General features: G+C 32.5%; 3 protein-coding genes across 3 annotated transcripts; all 3 read right to left on the bottom strand.

The window, feature by feature from the left end:
• Positions 1–7,005: 7,005 nt before the first annotated feature.
• Positions 7,006–8,516, bottom strand: LOC103843634 (vesicle-associated membrane protein 721). Its single transcript, XM_009120373.3, has 5 exons — positions 8,219–8,516; positions 7,801–7,942; positions 7,604–7,724; positions 7,386–7,448; positions 7,006–7,295 (listed from the first exon to the last, which is right to left on the bottom strand). Exons 1-5 carry the CDS (start codon positions 8,409–8,411, stop codon positions 7,152–7,154), a joined length of 663 nt encoding a protein of 220 aa, XP_009118621.1. The 5' UTR covers positions 8,412–8,516; the 3' UTR covers positions 7,006–7,151.
• Positions 8,517–9,346: 830 nt separating this feature from the next.
• Positions 9,347–12,875, bottom strand: LOC103843633 (ubiquitin carboxyl-terminal hydrolase 2). The gene is made up of 3 exons (XM_009120372.3): positions 12,434–12,875; positions 9,898–12,297; positions 9,347–9,810 (listed from the first exon to the last, which is right to left on the bottom strand). The coding sequence occupies exons 2-3, from the start codon at positions 12,282–12,284 to the stop codon at positions 9,564–9,566; spliced, it is 2,634 nt and encodes an 877-aa protein (XP_009118620.1). The 5' UTR covers positions 12,285–12,297; positions 12,434–12,875; the 3' UTR covers positions 9,347–9,563.
• A 292-nt stretch (positions 12,876–13,167) lies between these two features.
• LOC103843632 (high mobility group B protein 15-like) lies at positions 13,168–18,854 on the bottom strand. The gene is made up of 6 exons (XM_009120371.3): positions 15,878–18,854; positions 15,044–15,200; positions 14,677–14,755; positions 14,433–14,589; positions 14,252–14,365; positions 13,168–14,183 (listed from the first exon to the last, which is right to left on the bottom strand). Exons 1-6 carry the CDS (start codon positions 15,888–15,890, stop codon positions 13,366–13,368), a joined length of 1,338 nt encoding a protein of 445 aa, XP_009118619.1. The 5' UTR covers positions 15,891–18,854; the 3' UTR covers positions 13,168–13,365.
• Positions 18,855–19,222: the final 368 nt, after the last annotated feature.

The following is a 19,222-nucleotide window of genomic DNA, read 5'->3' as shown; positions in this document are numbered from 1 at the left end:
TTAAATTGAGGCTTCGAATACTAATAACCGAATAAGCAATGTCTGTAAAACGGATAATTAATGCGGTACAGTCTAAATGGAGTTTTATAAACTGCGGAATAGTTACATCCTAACAATAATAACGTCCTTCATTTTTTTTTTCACAGCAATTTAATATAATTTTAATTATCTAATGTAAATTCTTATATATACATATATGATGTGTACCATGTGTGTTCATCATGGGAGAGGTTGGATTGGTGATAACTGGTAATTATTAAAACTTTTGTTGTTACACTTTCATTGCTCATATTACTTTTGTAAAAGTGCAAAAAACCAAGATAAAGATAAAATCTTGTTGGTGCGAGTTGTTTGGTTACGCCAAAACTTGCGGGTCAAATTGGTTCCCAATCACTCGTGTTTCACTTATCTTTGTTCTCTCTTTTTCTTAAATCTATTTTGCCATTTTGGTTTTCCTTTTACTCACCTACTTAAGTGAAAAACAGCGAGAAACCATTATCCAGTGATGTAAGTAATTGCTGTCATTACCCATTTTAACGGCAAATGTTTTACCATATAGTGTTTCTACCTTAACCAGTTGAAAGGTATACAGTCGATAAAATCACGCCGAGACGCCATTCCAGGTATCTACAAAATATATAGTGGGTAGTTCGAATTATTTATATTTGTCGTTAGCTAATAACCTTACTATATATAGTATATATGAGCCGGATCACCGACACTCCCAAAACGTCACAATATTATCGAACGGGAATATGTTTCAAGTTTTAGCTTACATATAAATAACATTTTTTCGGTATGAATATAAATTACGTTTTATACAAAAATACATACAAATGACTATCCTAGTCAAAATAATGGCCAAAATGGAAATCAATACTTATTGTACATGATATAGCTATTTAGATATTCTGGAGAATATCGTGAATTTCTTGATAACCCTTTTTGCAAAAATATATTTTGTGAGAGTATAAGAAATACCAATCATAATGTCACATGGCACACATAAAATGATTAGATAATTGTGTTACATGGAAGAAAATGGGCAGAAAAACTAAATATGGGCTTGATAACGTACGAATAAACATATATAGAAATAAAAAACAAGTCGTTCAAAAAAAAAAAAACAAGAAACAAATGTCAACCCTTATAATCTTGGGAAAATTGTTTTTTTAGAGCAAAAAAATGATAACTATGTCTCTTTAGACTAATCTCATATACTTTATGTTCCATTAAGCTAATTATTTTTAAAATGGCAATAATGCCCTTAAAGTTGTAATTTTTTTATTTTTTCGTTTTTTTGTTTTTTTATAAAAAAAATCGATTTTTAAAAAAATATGAAAGCGAATATTCTCAAATATTTTGTTTCCATATTTTTAGAAACTGATTTCTTATCCGTAGAATACATCTAATCTGTAGAAATCGATTTCTACAAGTTTTTAGAATTATAGTAATATGTAGATTTTGATTTCTATATGTTTTAGATTTACAGTGAATCTGTAGAAGTCGGTTTCTATGTGTTGTAGATTTATATTAATGTGTAGATTTTGATTTCTAAAGATTTTAAATCGGTAGGTTAAGCACGGAATGTGTATTCTAAATATTTTTAGAATACTCTTATTTACGTAGATCACGTATTCTAAACATTGTAGATTCAATGAAAAAAGTGGATTTTGTTTTCTACTTCGTAAAATGCAATTTCTACTTTATTTAGAACATAATCTGAAATTTATGATTTAAACATTTTTAGAACTGAAAAAAATACCACTAAGTTCATATTTGTATTTTATCAAAAGTTACTATTTTTCCAATTTTTTTTTTGGTTTGTAAAACTACTTATTGAATTTATTTTCAAAAATATTAAAAGGTGTTATGGGCAAAAATGACACAAAATAAATATTAGTCTAAATGGACATAGTTATCATTTTTTTCTCTAAAAAAAACAATTTTCCCTATAATCTTTGCCTTTCTGATGGCCAATAATACTGAAATTTTCATTTAGATAGTTAAAATAAGAATTAGTTCAAAAAAAAGATAGTCAAAATAAGCAAAACCCCACACTCACATGCGACATGCCATCAAATGCAATATGTTTCCCCAACCCATTCATTACCCAACAGATTTATAAAATCTATTCATAACTATAAACTTGATTCTCCTGTAATATTTATTAAATCTACTTTTCTAATAGTCCTTAATTAATACAAATGCATCGCTTCTAACAAAAAGATAAGCATGATATTATATACAACTTGTTTGGTAACCTAACAAATTTTCTAATAGTCCTTAATTAATTTTTTTAGAACCGGATTTTAAAATTGATCCGGATCACCAGTTTTACCGGGGTTTTGCCGGTTTTACCGGGTTTTCTCAAATCCGGTTTTTAAACCGAAACGGACTTGGCTTCTTCAGCGAGTCACAGTTGGATCGGTTCGACTGTCCGGTCCAATTTTCAAAACCATGTGTCTTATGATCAGTAGAGATATTATGTTTTATTTGATTTAACATTTATGATCACTAAGTTTTTTTAATCAATCTTTCAAATATGAAAAAGTTCATTTTGTGTGTGTGGTTCTATGATCTATCTCTTGGTTTTGTTGGATACTTTTTTGTATAGTTAGAAGTCTTATATGATGACTAGCAATTCAAGTTTGATACTTTTTGTGTAATTATTTTGTTTTTTTTTGCTCCAGATGTTTGTATAGAATAAAAAGACAAATAAGTGTTGTAACCCAAACTTTATGTTTGCTTTTCTTTTGTATAAGAATTAGAAATATTTGTAACTATTTTTCCAGTAATCAACTAAACACATGTAATGACAGTTCATAAATTGATAAAAAAAATTATTTATAGTTCATGTATTGATAAGTAACTGTAAGATGATCGTATGTGTGAATAAAACACCTAATTTTACATATTCAAATAGTTCTATATACATCCATTTCAACAATCCAAGAACTAGTTCAAACTCAATCAACCGATTATCCAATTAAAATGAATTATATTTTTGTCAATAAATTTCCCTAAAGCCTGTATCGGTCGGTCTTTGAAAGTTCGAAACTCGGAAGATAGACAAAAAAGAACTGTGCTACTTCTCCAAAGAAGCTGAAGTCGACTACTAATTTTCATATAGCACTGGACTTTTTATGACCTTGGTCAATATCCATCTCTTGGCAATACTGGTTCGCAAAGGATCAACATCATCAGTTGCAAGCAATATAGCAAATGAAGAAGCATACATATATGTCTCTATCTATACAAAACCAATTCAAGCGGTTTAACATTAGAATGACTAGGATTTAGACCCCCGCGAGGAAATAACATTAACTTTTAAATATAGTTTAAAACATGATGATATACAAAAATTGCACAATTTCACTTTAGAATGTATCTCTGAAATCCAGGCTAAAATTAATGTATTATAGAATACATAAACAAATGTCACTCATACTACCACTTTTTATCTATTTCTGATAAATGTATACATACATTTCTAAATGAACTATGAATTATACCATCAACAATAAAATCATTCTCATAATGTTTAAGTCATCTAATAGAACTAATTAACATTCAGAGTTTACATAAGGGCAATTGTCAATAATAGCACCTTTTGAAGTTTATGTCTCAAAAATAGCACTAGAGGTAGAAAGTCACAAAAATGACATTCATTAAAGGGTAAAATATCCCTAATACCCTTGGTTTAAAATTAAATAAACAAACAAAAATAAATAAAATAAAAATAAAAAAAATGAAAAAATAAATTTTTTTTATAGTTTCAGATTATATGTTTTCAGATTCGAAATTTTTATAATTTTTTATTTTTTTTCGAATTTTTTTTTATTTTTTTTTTCAAATTTTCTTTTTATAATTTAAAAATACTTTTTGAAACTGTTTTTAATTTTATTTTTTATTTTAGTATTTATTTTTTATAAAATTTTAAACCCTAATTCCAAAACCACACTCCTTAACTCTAAACCCTAAGGTTTGGATTAATTAACCCAAGGGGTATAAGTGTATATTTACCTCTTTAATGAAACCTATTTTTGTGACTTTGAGCCTTGAGTGCTACTTTAGGAACAAAAACTTGGTTTGGTGCTATCCTAGTCTTTTTCTCTTTACATAATTGGCTAACATAAGGGTAAACATGTTAATTTAATTATAGTCAAATTGTTATAAAGTATGAATATAGATAATGATTAAATTTTATATTTTAACATTTGTCAATTTGAGGTTTTACAAAATCTCTTTGGAAAATGAGACAACAAAAATTTCCTCTTTTTTTTTTTTATAATAAGGCTGTATAAAATAAATACAAATAAAATTTCCAGTTTTTATGTATTCTAAATATATTTGATTATTATTTGAAGTAATGAAACTCTCACTATTTTTCACTTTCTTTTTATTGTGTCCTTGATTTTGTCAGTGTCCACAGCTCTTTTATACACAAAATTTTAATAGTTAAATTTAAAAGATTGCAATGGTAAATTGGGAAATGATTGATCACCAGATATTACAATGGCTGATCATCAAATCTTGCAATGATGGAGTATTTACACGATTGGAAATATTTATCTAAACAATGCAATTATATATTTAAATAATTACAAATTTTTATCTAAAATTACAGTGGTTTCTTAAATTATTGAATTGATTGACTAAATTTTTAAGATCTCCCATTTAGTCTCAGTATGTTAATTTTGTTTCAAGCATTCTTTTTGTTGAAAACTGAATGTAAATCAAATTTTTATTTATCTGTAACTATCCCGTAATTTTTTTTTCTGACTCCACATTAGCAACAATCGGTTAAAAGTGATGTTAATATTCTTTTCAATAATTCTAATTTTTTTTGAAAATTCTATAATATTTTCAAATAACTGGAAGTTATAATTTATAAATGGAGAATTCGGCCAAAAAAAACCTCAACTTTACACGAATTGCCAAAACAAACATGAATTTTGGGGCTCGCCAAAAAAACACCAAACTTTCATTGACTTTAGAATTAATTAACAATGTTTTCGCTGACTTGCCAATTTAGCACGCCGTCAACAAATTTAACAGAAATATTTGACGTCGTTTATTATTGACGTTAAGTGAAACGACGTCGTTTTCAAATGAGATGAAACGACGTCGTTTTACACGATTTGAAATTAAAAATATGTAAACCCCTGGATTCGAACCCAGGTTGGTTGGTCAAATAAGAAGGTATTTTACCACTGGGCTACTAGCACTTTTAATGTACTTAGTAACATGTTTACTTTTATTTGGTACATATTAAATATAAAAAATTCTCTAAAAACTTAATAAGTTTTTTAAAATTCCAAAAAAATTAAAAAAATAAAGAAGATTTTTATAAAATTAATTTTGAAATTAAAATTGAAAATAATTTTTTTCTTTTTAAAAAATAAAAATTCTTCCAAAATTTTCTAAAAAATTAAAACGAACTTTAAATTCCAAAAAATTGAAAAAATAAAGAAATTTTTTATAACATAAATTTTGAAATTAAAATTGAAAATAAAATTTTATTTTTCTTTAAAAAAAATAAAAAAATATTTTTCTTTAAAAAAATAAAAAAATGATCCAAAAATTTCATAAAATTAATTTTGAATTAAAATTAAATATTTGTTTTTCTTAAAAAAATAAAAAAAAATTCCAAAATTTTCATTTTAAAAAAAAATCCAAATTTTTTAAAATTATAATAAAATGCAAAAAATTAAAGTTAGAATTATCAACTTTTTATGTGTGTATAATTAATTTCAACTTTTAGCAAATATATTAAAAAATTGAAAATTTTGGAAGATTTTTTATTTTTTTGAAAAGAAAAAATAAAATTTTATTTTCTATTTTAATTTCAAAATTAATTTTATAAAAATTTATTTATTTTTTCAATTTTTTGGAATTTTAAAGATCTTTTTAAGTTTTTAGAAAATTTTGGAAGAGTTTTTATTTTTTAAAAAGAAAAATAAAATTTTATTTTAATTTTAATTTCTAAATTAATTTTATAAAAATCTTCTTTATTTTTTAATTTTTTTGGAATTTTAAAGATCTTATTAAGTTTTTAGAGAATTTTTTATATTTAATATGTACCAAATAAAAGTAAACATGTTAGTAAGTTTGGTGTTTTTTTGGCCAGCCCCAAAGTTCATGTTTGTTTTGGCAATTCGTGTAAAGTTGAGGTTTTTTTTGGCCGAATTCCCTTTATAAATGAGAATATGTTATACCATATTAACTTTTTCCTTTTCTCATTATTTTTTGTTTAGTGAAAACAATATAAAATCTAATAGCAACATAAATTTCAAAAGTAATTAAGATAATATCAGATATTTCTACTAAATTACAATCTACAAATCATATTAGTTGTTTTTGCTCGATTTTAATTAAAACCATCTTTAGTTATGTTATAAGTCCGTTCTAATGAGACACCAAAACACCAAATTTAGTGTAATTTCATCTCTAATGAATAACAAAAAGTGCCACTATCCGACTAAATTTGGTGTAGTGTGAATAGTGTTCTACCAAATTTGGTGTAACACTATTCATCACACCGAATATTAAAATAATATATTTTATTAATTTTTATTTAATTATAGATATATTTGTTTTAATTAGTTTTAACTTATAGTTAAATGAACATATCATATTATTTTTGCTTTTTATTCGTTGAAACTCCAAAATGCATTATGCATTACTTTGACTAATAAAACTATCGAAATGTTGCTGAAGATGAATCTTGAAGTTGACTCCTTGTTTGTAGTTTACCAAATAAGCATAAAAAATGCCCCCAATTCAAGGTTGTTTTTGTTATTTATAGCAGTGTGCCCCCGGCTAAAGTTATGTCTAGATCCGCTACTGGTAGGGGTACGAACAAATTATACAGTTTTTAAGAGGCACTTTGCACATGTATGATTTGGTGAAATGAAAACGTCGATTTCTAAACTGAATCTAGACGTCATGTTTTTGTTCTTAAACAAAATTTACCATTAGATTATATTTTAGGAACAAATATCACCGTTAGATTTTGCTTTTTTTTTTCCTTATAAAAAATGAAGACATCATCAGATTAATAAAAATGGTTTGCTATTATATATAGATTACGAAGACCGAGTGAGAAAAAGATTTCAAGAGAGTTTTTTAAACTTTTATGGGGCTCTTTAACACTTGAAGCCATGGCAAACTGAGAGCACGATTATGAGAATCAGTGCGACGATGATGGCGAGAACTATGAGTTTAATCTTCATGTTCTGAAGCCACATCTTTCTTCTCATCTGTGTCCCCGTTGTTCTGAAGTCTTGTGCCTAGAGCATTTTATAGTTTAACCAAACATGAGATACGAAAATATTGGTGAACCAGCTTCATATTTGTAGATAACTGCACGAGAGTCTAACCTGAGAGCGAAGGTTCTCGGTTTTGTCCACCAGAAGCTCAATTTTCTCACCACGGTCAAGAACCTGCATATGAATTGAGTTTCATATTTTTACTCGTTTTACAGCAAAAACATGAGTTACATTGGTAACCAAAATGAACATTTCCTTCAAGATGTGATTGCAATAGATACCAAAACTAACTTAGTCTTTTGGAAACGCAAAAGGGTTCAGATTCAAACCTTCTCGATGTTCTCCATCATAACACCCTTAACTTCAGAGACTTGAGCCTTAACCTTAGCAAGCTTGCTAATCTCATCAGGATGATCCATACAATACTGCATGTGCTCTTTCAGCTTAGAGCTTCAAAACCAACAAAAAAAAAAAAGAATCAGTTCAAGTAGTAAAGAAAAGAGAGAATCAACAACATTATACACACCCAAACTCTTTATTGAAGCTGTTAGCCTGAGCAGTAGCAGCCTTCCCACCACCATATCTCTTGCTAAAATCCTCTTTCACTCTCTCCAAAAACGCCATAGGAATCTGCCTCCCCGCAGAATCAACCGCAACAACACAGTACGCTGCCAACATCAAGAAAACAAAATCAACCTCACGTAGCTGAGGATAAATCAAGTGGTAGCTATAAGCAAATAAATGTCAGATCAATGTTGGTGTTCTTGTACATAGTGTCAGTTACAATGAATCAATCAATAACTATAAACTATTCCGGTACAAGCCGGTTCTAACTAAACCATTATCTAAATGTGTAAACCACTTCATCATACTTAATAGAATCAATCAATCAATAACTGAGCATTCGATAGAAACCAATCGACGCAAGCACCATAGTGACTTACTGAATCCATCTTCGACGAGGTAGTTGAAGGTGTGGCCGTCGCAGGTGTAGGTGAACTTGTTGTTGGAAGAGGGGAGCTTCTGGAGGCACTGTGCAGCGACGGAGGTGAAGTTGCCTTTGAAATCAGTGAACTCGGCGAGGATCACCGTGCCGCGAGCGACGAAGCTGTAGATCAAGGATTGTTGTTGCGCCATTTTTTTCGCGAACCCTAAATCCTCGATCCGATTGGATGTGAATTTAATGGGCTTGTATCGCGGAGAAGCTAAGTAGAGATCTATTAGGACTAAACAATGAGAAAACGAAGGACTAAAAGAAGAAGAAGAAAAAGTATAAACGAAGTCAAGGGTAAAGGGGTCATTTTGTCTAAACAAATAAATCGAAGGATCAAACAATTTTAAGACAGATAATAACTTCGGGTCGGATACTGTTTCACGATGTTGGATTCAGCTAATTATAGTGGGGTTAAAGTCCAATCAATTGGGCTTATAAGTTTAGATATTATTTATTTTAATATTACCTGTACCTGTATTTGTGTATATATATACATTTTATTTTTGTATTTGTATATTCACTAGCTAGCTTTTCAAACTAAGTATAAGAACTAGCTGTTTATCTTGGTGGTTTAGAGATAGCTTTTTTAATCTTAAGGCATCAACTGCTTCGAGCTTCACTTGAGTCTCCAACTCTAGCTGTTTATCTTGGTGGTTTAGAGATAGTTTTGTAATCTTGTTTTTATAGTGGTAGAATTTAGGTGGTTCAAGAGACGATTTGCTCGAGTCGTGGAGAAAATTTGTTCTCATTGTGGTTACAAGAGTACAATGGAGTTTGATTAGGTAGCGTAGAATCCATAGACGTGTTTCTAGATCGCCTCCATTGTCTTGCGGTTAAATTTCCTGAAGTCTAATTCGTTTGTAACAAACTTGATGTTGGATAATGAAAGTTGAAGATGAGCAAAAAAAAAAAGAGTATAAAAACTATCTTATAGAGATTTGGATACTCATTTAGTTTTTCGGTTTTGGTTTTTAGTTCTAAACATATAGAATTTGTTTAGGTGAATAAACCCAAACAAAACCAAATCTCACTTTTCGGTATAGATGTACCTATGCCTATTGTTGGTATGAGATCAGGCTAATGCCAGATTCACCATTGATTACATTCTCTTGAAATGTAAAATAGTTGAGAGCCTCAAATATATCCCAGACATTATCTGATAATACATCAATATGTAACTCTGAAACATAACAATAATAAAACAAAAATTAATGGTATTTGATCTAATGTGATCCTCAAAAACGCAACCTGTAGTGAATGGAAAGATCAAAACTATGTTTTGCAAAAATGTAATCTCAGACGATCCGTTCGTAGAACAAGATGTACGCTTCTGAATGCAGAACCTTGTCCAAAGAAACCTGACGGACATGTGCATCGCTTACGTGATACCACACACTTGAGGAGGAGGAGGCGCCACTCTCTTTAACTTTCTTACCTCCTCCTCCTCCTCTAACATACGCCACATAGTGACCTCCTCTCATTGTCCCTGAATGCTCCACCAATCCAGCCAATCTATAAACCGGCGGGTCTTCTCCACTACACCTAAACGAACCAACAAAAAACAAAGAAGCAGTTTCATATTGTGTAGACATTTTAAAACTGATCATGTAGAAGAGAGGAGATGATTACCTTGTGTCCATATAGTGTCGAAGATCGATGACTTCTTTGAAAGCAACATGACCATTTAACTTACTTAGCCTACCACGCAGGTCTTGGCTGAATCGCTTTAGATGAATGGTTAAGACAGGTGGAACTTTGTTTAGAAGTACTCTTTTAGTTGCATCTCTTTTCACTATTATCACTTTCTTTGAATCTTCTTCGCCTTCGGATTCACTGTCATTAGAACTCATAGCTTCTCTTCCACTATCACTTGGATCTTGCTTCACATCGGTTTCTCCCGAAACTCCATCTTCATTTTCACTCACCCACCCGTTGCTGGTGGATTTACGTTTTTCCCTCAACCGTTGGAGTTTCAGGTTCTTTGAACAATTCTCGCAATTCCAAGCATTGTCGTCAGACAAAATCTCAGGCTTAGTGAAATGAGCTAGACACCTCTCTACAGACACCGGTGAATCCGAATCATCGATTTCTTCAGGATCAGACTCGCTGCTGAACGCCGTAAAACCAACAGCTCCCGAAGAAGCTTCAGGCTTGCAAGGAGGTCCAAAAACAGGCCCTTCGGTAACCTCAGGCTCATCGAATAAACCGCCTAAACCAACAAAATCGTTGTTGTCTGGTTCTTGATGATCACCACTAACAAATGAAGATGAAGAAGCCTCACCCTCATTATAGGATATGTTTTCTTTGTATGGCATGTAGAGGACTTGCGAATCTGCAACCATCAACGGAACCTCTTCCTCATCCCAAGGATTCACCGAGGAAGAACTTTCCCCTAAACCAGGATCCAAACCAATGCAACTATCTTGATTGATCTCAGCAGAAATAGCGCTTGCAGCTGTGCATTCATCAGACTGCGTCGCTTGTACATCTTTTTCATCTGCCTTTGCAAACTCGTCACTATCTTGTATCAGTCTCTCTGCGTTACCTTCAGAAGTCTGATCACTCAATGAAACTGAAGTATTGGCCTCAGGTGTTGGGGTTTTATCACTAACGCTATCTTCCATATCAAGATTTGTCTCATCTCCAAAGGTTTCTGGTGCAATGACGTCCAACCAGAAGCTATCAAAAACAGTATCACTTTGAGCTACACTCTCTGATGTCTCCTTATTGTCAAGGGTTATAACCGAAGGAGTCTCTGAGACCGCACCATTGTCCGAATCAGCTGTGGCAACCACAGCTTTTCCAGGAGAGCTCGGTTCCGACATAGCCTTAGTTGGGAGGACGACTTTTGAAACTTTACTCACCTTTGACACATTCTTAGAGACTCTCTTTGGCGGAAGCTTACCTTTCTTTGCTCGGGAAAGGGCTTGCTGCTTCTTAGGAGGAGTTTTCTTAAACGGTACAGGCAAAGAAAGATCCAAAAACGGCTCATAGATTTTTGAGGAATGCCCACACTCAATACAAGAAACAATACTCGAAGTCTCGCCTCCAAACACAGACTCCACGAGAGTAGCACTAGTAGCCTTCTCATCATCATCACAAACACCACCACGCCTCTTCCTCCAGGCAGATTCTTCCGTGCTCAACAAATCCAGCAAACACCGCAGCAGCTCGTGGCTATCATGCTGGTCATATCCCCTAAACTGCGGCGCCTTAGCGCAGAACGTCGCAAAAAACGCTCTAGGGTTTACCACACTCTTTAAACCCGCCTCTGGCTTCATCTCAGCGAATAGTTTCCTTAAAGAAGAAGCAAGAGGCAGACCAACACCAGACACATCATCCTTCAAGAAGTGGCATCGTAACTGATCCAAAGAGAGAAGATTCTGCATTATAGAGTTAAAGAAACACGTGTTCCCAAGGTTAACTAAACCTCTCACAACATAACCATCTCTTGCTTCTACAGCAGCACTTTCTAATTTGATGTCACTAGTGATACTTCCACTTCCTTCAGCATCATCAGACGAAGAAGGAGCTAAACTGTTTAAAGACCGTTCTTTCATCAGTTTAACAACCTCCAACAACGCATCTTTCTTCTCACCGTTAGGGAGAAGCGAGTTGCAGGGGAAGCACCATCGTAACTGAGGATTCTCCCATTGAATCACCAAACGGTGACGTGTCGATCTGATATGCTTGAGGACATGACTCTGCGGTAAAGTTGGCAAGCCAACACCTCCACAGACATAACAGCCACATTCCAAACAAACCCAAATAGCTTTATGTTTCCCCTTATTACTACCCTTTGCTTTCGCCCCTTCCTTGCATTCATGACACTTGATCACCTGAGAAGACTTGATCTTCTCCAAGACTTTGTCTAAATTTAGACCCTTGTCTAAATGCACACAAGCTTGCTTCTCCTTAACTGCCTCCTCAGCTACTTCACCAGGCTGTTCGGAGAGATTCTTGGTCTGATTCAGATTCTCCTTAGTTTGAGCTTTCTTCTTAGCTTTCTTCCCCATCACTTGCTCCTATCTAGAATGTTAATAAAAGTTATTACAACAATGAAGATAAGATTCAATCTCTTATTACTGCTAAGCTGAACCACAATCGTAATAGGGAACAAAGCAAATTAAATAAAATAAAAAAAAACAGAATCGAGAGATTTTACCAGCAAAAACCTCAGGATTTAGGAAGAATCGAGAATTAGGATCTGTGGCTTAATAATCACTGAGGGAGAGAGAGACTTGTGTCTTCGTCGTTGCTGCTGCTGCCGCCGTCACAAAGGAGATCGAGAGTCTGTCATGTGATAGGATTCGCTACCGATGAACCAGAGCAAAGGCTTGCCTGATTGATTGGTTCATCCTTAACCGGTTGTAATTTACTACCGGTTTGATTACAGTTTCATACCGATTACCGTAGAATCAATTAAAAATAGAGGACTTTTTTCCCAAGTAATTTGATTCAATATTAAATATAGCAAAATTCACAATCAATAAAACAAGGATTTAATGTAAAAAAACAAGGATTTGAAGTTTTGAACTCAAAAAAAAGTTTTGAAAATAAGGATTAGCTCTGTATTTTCAGCTAAGCACATAATTATTTCATTATTCTTTTCTCATTGCAGTATATTATTTAGATGGAATTAAAAAAAAAGGTTAAGCTCCTATGCAACAAAACAAGACTTAGCTTTCCAAGCAATCAACAAAATGTACAAAAATTGGATTTTTACAAAATTTGAAGTTTTGAACTAACTATCCTGTAATTTCTTCGAGTTTCTTTTTACAAAATGGATTTTTATTTTGTTTTATGTTTAATCATTGCTGGCTGCATCCATGTGCTACTAGCCAATGATAATGTCAATAAAATGATACTGAAAATGAAGAAGTTCCTATGCAGCAAATGCAACAAAACAAGTCTCAGCAGACCAACAAAATGTTTACAAAATAAAAAAGGTACACTCCTAAACAAACATGCCTTGTTGCAGAAGAAATCTAAAATAAAACAAAAGAGAATGTCTTATGCCACAAGTAACCATATAAAACCCTTTCCTCTCTCTAACCTTCTTACCTGCGGCACCAAAACGAAACAAGAGAAGAATCTTCAGTTCCGCTCAGCAGCCACCACCACAGTCGCCTCTTCAGCTTTCTTCACCGGAGACGTTTCCATCACAACAACATCACTCGCTTTCTCCTTAGGAGCCACCACTATCTCACTCGGATTAGGGTTAAGGTTCACACCTGAAGGAGCAAGAGATGGCTCCTCCATCTCAGCATCAGAATGTAGCTCGCTTTCCCCTGAGACACCGCTTGAATCCCCTTCGTCGTCCTCTTCTTCTTCTTCTATCGGAACATCAGCTTCAGCAATCTCTACATTCTGCTCAGGAAGCCTCTGCTGCAACGGAACAGCATTGCTTATAAGCTGTCCTGTCCTAAGCCTCTCTCTGTAGTCTTCCATCTCAGTTCTGTACCTCTCTTTGTCCTCCATCGCCTTCCCTTGGTACACCAATCTCTCTTGCTCATTGAGCTTGTTCCAGAGCTCACCAATCATCCTGCTGATCTCCCTATCTTTACCGGGATGCAGCGGCTTCAGCCTTGCGTGCTGCTCGGCGAAAAAGAAGTTATAACCGCTTCTGTTAGGCTTCGGATGAGCAGGATCACGCCTCTTGATCTCTGACTTCTTCCTTCTCCTGCGGCGCTTCGCCACTCCTCCAGTAACAACCCCCTGAGGGTAAGGACCATTGTTGTTCCAAGCGTTGGTGAAGCCACCGTGATGACTCTGATGAGCAGCGACTGTGTTCTCTGGAACAAGCTGATAGAGAACTCCTTTGAGCTGCTCTGATCCCATTGTCACAGTTACAAGGTAACCGTCTTCGAATTTCCCATCCACAACTCCAAACACATCAGCACCATTTAAAACTCCTGATACAATTTTTAGTGAGTCATAGTTTCTCCCACGTTAGACTATTTGTTTAGAGAGTGAGAGCAACCTCCAGGGTTGATTCTTGGTTGTGGTGTAAAGGCTAAACCTTGAAGCTCTTGTGGAGGTCTCATGGCTCCCCCCTGCATAAGCCCTGGTGCACCAGATGGGGTATGGAGAGAGTCTACAGAAGAAATGGTGTTAAAAGTAAGCTCAAGTGAAAAAATGTGTTGTTGTAATGAGTTAAAAACCTGGAGGAATGTGGCTGTTGGATCTGAAGAAATAGATTTGCTCATAGTTGTTAAGGAGGGAGAAGTAGTATTTGCGCAGGACATATGATGCGTTTGTAGCTGTTGGTGGAAAGACAAATGTTGCAGTCACTTCTTTCCATCTCCTTTCATGAAGTATCTGTATAGTAGTAGTACATAGAAGGTACATGATCCCAAGAACAATGTGTATAAGCCTGGAGTTAGACTATAGTTTGAAATAACATACCTTATTGATTCCACCACGAGAGGTTACCTCAACAAAAAGCTTGTGCAAGTCCAAATCTCTCCCTCCTATGATGGGAACCCTATAATCACATAGTCAACATGAAGAATTGTTAGAACTGGAAGCTAAATGTCTCCACTGAATTATTGACCTTGGCCCAAATTGTTAAAAAAAAGAGTAAAATTTATCATGTTTTCTTAAAGAAATGTTTATATCCCCGAAAATCTCAGATCCGGCTCTTTCAAATGCATCACACAAGAAGCAAAAGAACCAATGCAAGCAAAACACAAGAACATATTTGGTTAGAATAACTACAAACTTACTCTCATAAGTCATAAAAAAGAGACAAGGGGAAAAAAAAGAGACTTACATGAACTTAGTACTCAACTGAGAGTGTAGCCTTTCCAATGAACCCATGAAGAGCTTAGGGTCAGCAACCACAGCTTCATACGTTGCTTCAGGTGTAATGCGAATATTGTCCATAGGAACTGACCCTTGCTTAAGACAAGAGCTTGATGCTGCCATCCCTTTACACACCAAAGAAAAAATACAAAAAGGTAAACACTTTAAAGACCATTAACCCTCTTTACCAACCACAAAACCTTCTTCAGCATTTACTTTTCTGCTTATTAATGAAACAAAAAGTCAGAGACTTTAAGACTCTGCATATCTAAAACTCAAAGATACACAAGCAGAGGATATTATCCATATATATGATGTAATGATGACAACAAGTATATAGATGCAAAAAAAAAATAAAGGCTTCAAGGAAAAAGCTGCAGAGGTCCCTCCATGATTCTCCTCGTTCCTGTTTCTTATATGCAAAACAAAAACTGAATAGACAGATTGCCATTAAATGTAAAAGGGACTTGTGCTAGAAAAGCAACTACACTTTTAAGGTTTCAATGACAACGACACATCTAAGCCCCACCCAATCTCTTTCTCTGTCTCAAAAAAGGGGATCTTTGTAGGAACACAAACCGAGACAATCCTTAAGAGATATCTAAAGACAACTTAAGCAAAAAAAGACAACTTAATGTCCAACAACAGCCATTAGATCCCTGTTTATATGACCGCACAAGGAATAGATTTTTGTATAGATGCAACAGAGAAAACGATGATAGTATATAAACAAAGGCCATACGACAGAATGATGATAAAATAATAGTAGAGAAAGGTTTAAAAATGAATAAAAAGATCTCACCTTTGCTGACCATTCACCCTTGAATATTCATAAAAATCAAACCTTTGGGTTCCTTTTAATGGTGAAGCAATGCATAGAGAATATAATGGAAGGTACGTTGATGCGTATGTTTGAAGAGGAACCCAGATGAAGCAAATAAACAGATGGGGAGGCTATAAATAGGTCAGATTTGTATATTTACCAAAGGGTGATGAGAGGATTTGAGCAATGAGAAATAATGCAACCATATATAAGGGGAAGAGGAAAATTAGATTTTGAAGATTGGCCACAAAAATCAGTTTTCAAAATTTGTATTTTAATATTTCTTTGTGGGTAAATATAGGCCAGTGAATTTCATTCAAACCCCAGATTTTATATAAAACAATAATCATGCATATAATTTTGTAACATTTGTTCGAAGTTGTTATGTTTGAGTGGTGCAGAATCATTGAGCTATAAATTAATTAGAGCGGTTTTTATCAAATAAAGTCAAGAAGCAAAAAAAGGAAGATATATATACACAATTTTAAAATAGTTATAATTTGATATAACCTTTTCTAAATTTATAACAGAGACAAACAAAAATGAATTATGATGATTTTCTTTATTTGTTCTAAATGATGAGACTTAGCATGTAAGGCATATTCAACTTTCCAAGCATACATTCCTAGAATAGTCCAAATAAAAATAGAATATAATTACAATTTTTGTCTAAATATAGATAATAATAATTATATGAACTAGTTACATGCATTTAGTTAAGTGGTTAAAATTTTATACTGTATATGTTCATTTTTCCATCAGATATGTTGATTCAGTTTTTTTTTTTGCCAAAAGATTGAGAAAATATTAATCCTTAAAATAAAAAAATATCTTATCAAATTTTAAATATAGTAATTGGTTAGAATTTTATTGATATAAGAACACAAAGAAACATATTTTGTTTGTTTTTCTCTGGATTATGAAACTAACCTTTAAATCATATTCAATTTACTAAACATGTATTCCTAAAAATATTCTTGGTCCAGTAAAAAGTATATGACAAAATATTATATGTATTGCTCAATTATAGATGATGTTTGGTAATTAATTTAAGAAAATACATGTATTTGGTTCAGTGTTAAAATGTATATCGTATTTGTTTATTTCTATCAGAGTTGGATGCCATTTTCCAAAAACACTTTGCAAATAATATATAAGACATTTAAGAAAACAGAATATAAATATTTTGCCAGTTCTAACAACAATAATTTAATAAAATTATAGTTACGTTATCATATATAACTTTGTATGTATATATATATATATATACATAAGAAAAAATATATTTCAAAAAAAGGGAGTGGGATACTAGGATACGAGTGCAGTAACGTAAGAATGATATTTCATTAATAAAAAACGTATGAACGATATTTTATAGTTCTTTCATATTATATGCTGATAAAATATATTTATTACATGTTCATGTGGTTTTCATTTTCAAATGTGGAAATAAATTAGACTAGATGTTATTTCGAGCCCTCGTAACAGTATAATTTCAAAAAGTGAATTTGATATATAATTCATTATTGTATTTATTACTGAGTCAATTTTTATTTATTAGCAGCGAGTGAATTTTGTTTTTTTCACATATACAGTATATATATATATCAATTTTGTTTATGATGCCACAAATACTTATTATATCGTTTAATAGTTGATTAAACTCAACCATACATATAGCAAACAATGGTATTACAAAAAAATATTCTGTTAAAAAATCGATTCGTTTGTTCAAAAAAAAAATCGTTTAATCGTAATTATCTTTTTTTCCTTAGTTTTTGTTATGAATGTAAATAACCAAACTACTTGCGCATAGTTTAAGGAATGAAGTGCAAAATGATGAACTGAAAATAAAAGTCCTTTGATAATATTTTGTTGGTTAGATTTCTCACTTTTGTAAATGTTAGTTTATCAGTTTCTCTCTAGTCTATTTATAATATCAACTAGTAAGATTCATGCACAGTTTCTAAAGGTAAAAGTGGGGAAAATCTTAAGAAAGGGATATTTTATAACATACTAGGGGTTAGCCCGCCCTACGGGCGGGATTAATTAATTTACATTTTTATTTTTTTTGTAAAGTTTGGTGCAACTTGATTTGTAAAAGATCATGGTCTTCATTTTGTCACCAGCTTGTTCCATATAACTGTTTTATTTATTTGGGAGTTTTGTGTGATGGAATGAACCGTGATATATAGAATTTATTTTGCAAGTCTATTTAGCTTTTGATGCTGGTTGGAGAACAAATGATTTATGATATTTATTTTGGTGTGTTTTTTTGTACATAGTCTTTGTGGAGATGTATTTCTATATTTTCAGTTCGTAAATGATGAAGAATATTTTCTAAAAAAAAAAGAAGTGATGAAGGAGTTGTTGAAAGCACTTCAGTAAAAATGTGGAACATATGAAAATTTGAAAGTGTTGCCTATATGTGCACTGAAGTGATGGTTTAGGTGTAGAAGAAACCAACATGTTCTGTGGGTTTGGTGTAAAGTTTGAACTCATATTATCTTCATTCTATAGTTGATTCTTCTTTTCTTCTATTTTCCTTCTACATAACATTAAAATACCAAACTTATTTTAGGTTGTAAAGGCCATCATAAGGGTTTATGTAATGGAAAATTGCATAATCCTTTCTATGTATTGTTCCTCTACATTGGCAACCACTTGTCACCCTTAACCATTTTTCATTACATTGTTGTACATACTTCTTGTTTAAAGTGGGTCTTTTGCGAATAATGTGAATTAGGTTTATGTCGAAGGTGGTTTCAGTGGCAGCTTCAGTTTCACTGTGGTTACTTTCAACAGAGCTCCAGCCGTTGGGGTTTGGAAACTCCTTGCATGTCTCATCTCAGAATGAACTATTGATTATATAGTGGAACAAATAATGAAAGTTGTTATAGAAAAAATGTGAATGTTAATGTTATTTTGATTTGAAAATGAACTAAATCATTAAAATCTGTTAATATTATTTCGTTTATTTTCTTACCCATTTTTAGGGTGATTGAACTCTAGTTTTGCATAAAATACATTATGATTGTTAGGAAGAAAGATACCGTAAATTTTGTTTATGTTCTTTTTTGCATAAACACGATAATAAATTATTGACTTGCCTTTTTTCCTTGCTAATGATGATGCTTGGTGGTCTATCCATTGTATAAACTTATAACAATTTTTAAACGATATATATTGAAAGAACAAAATTATTTCTTTAAAATAACACTATTTCATTTATATACAAAAATGAATCCTCATGAACTTCATGAGGGAACTACAGGGAGCACGTAGACACTTAAAGTTATATACAAAAGCAAGAAAAAACTTAGC

Source organism: Brassica rapa, chromosome A09, assembly GCF_000309985.2.
Source record: "Brassica rapa cultivar Chiifu-401-42 chromosome A09, CAAS_Brap_v3.01, whole genome shotgun sequence".
Taxonomy (NCBI): Eukaryota; Viridiplantae; Streptophyta; class Magnoliopsida; order Brassicales; family Brassicaceae; genus Brassica; species Brassica rapa.
The sequence above is the reverse complement of the archived record's forward strand: the minus strand, read 5'-3'. Positions and strand labels throughout refer to the sequence as shown.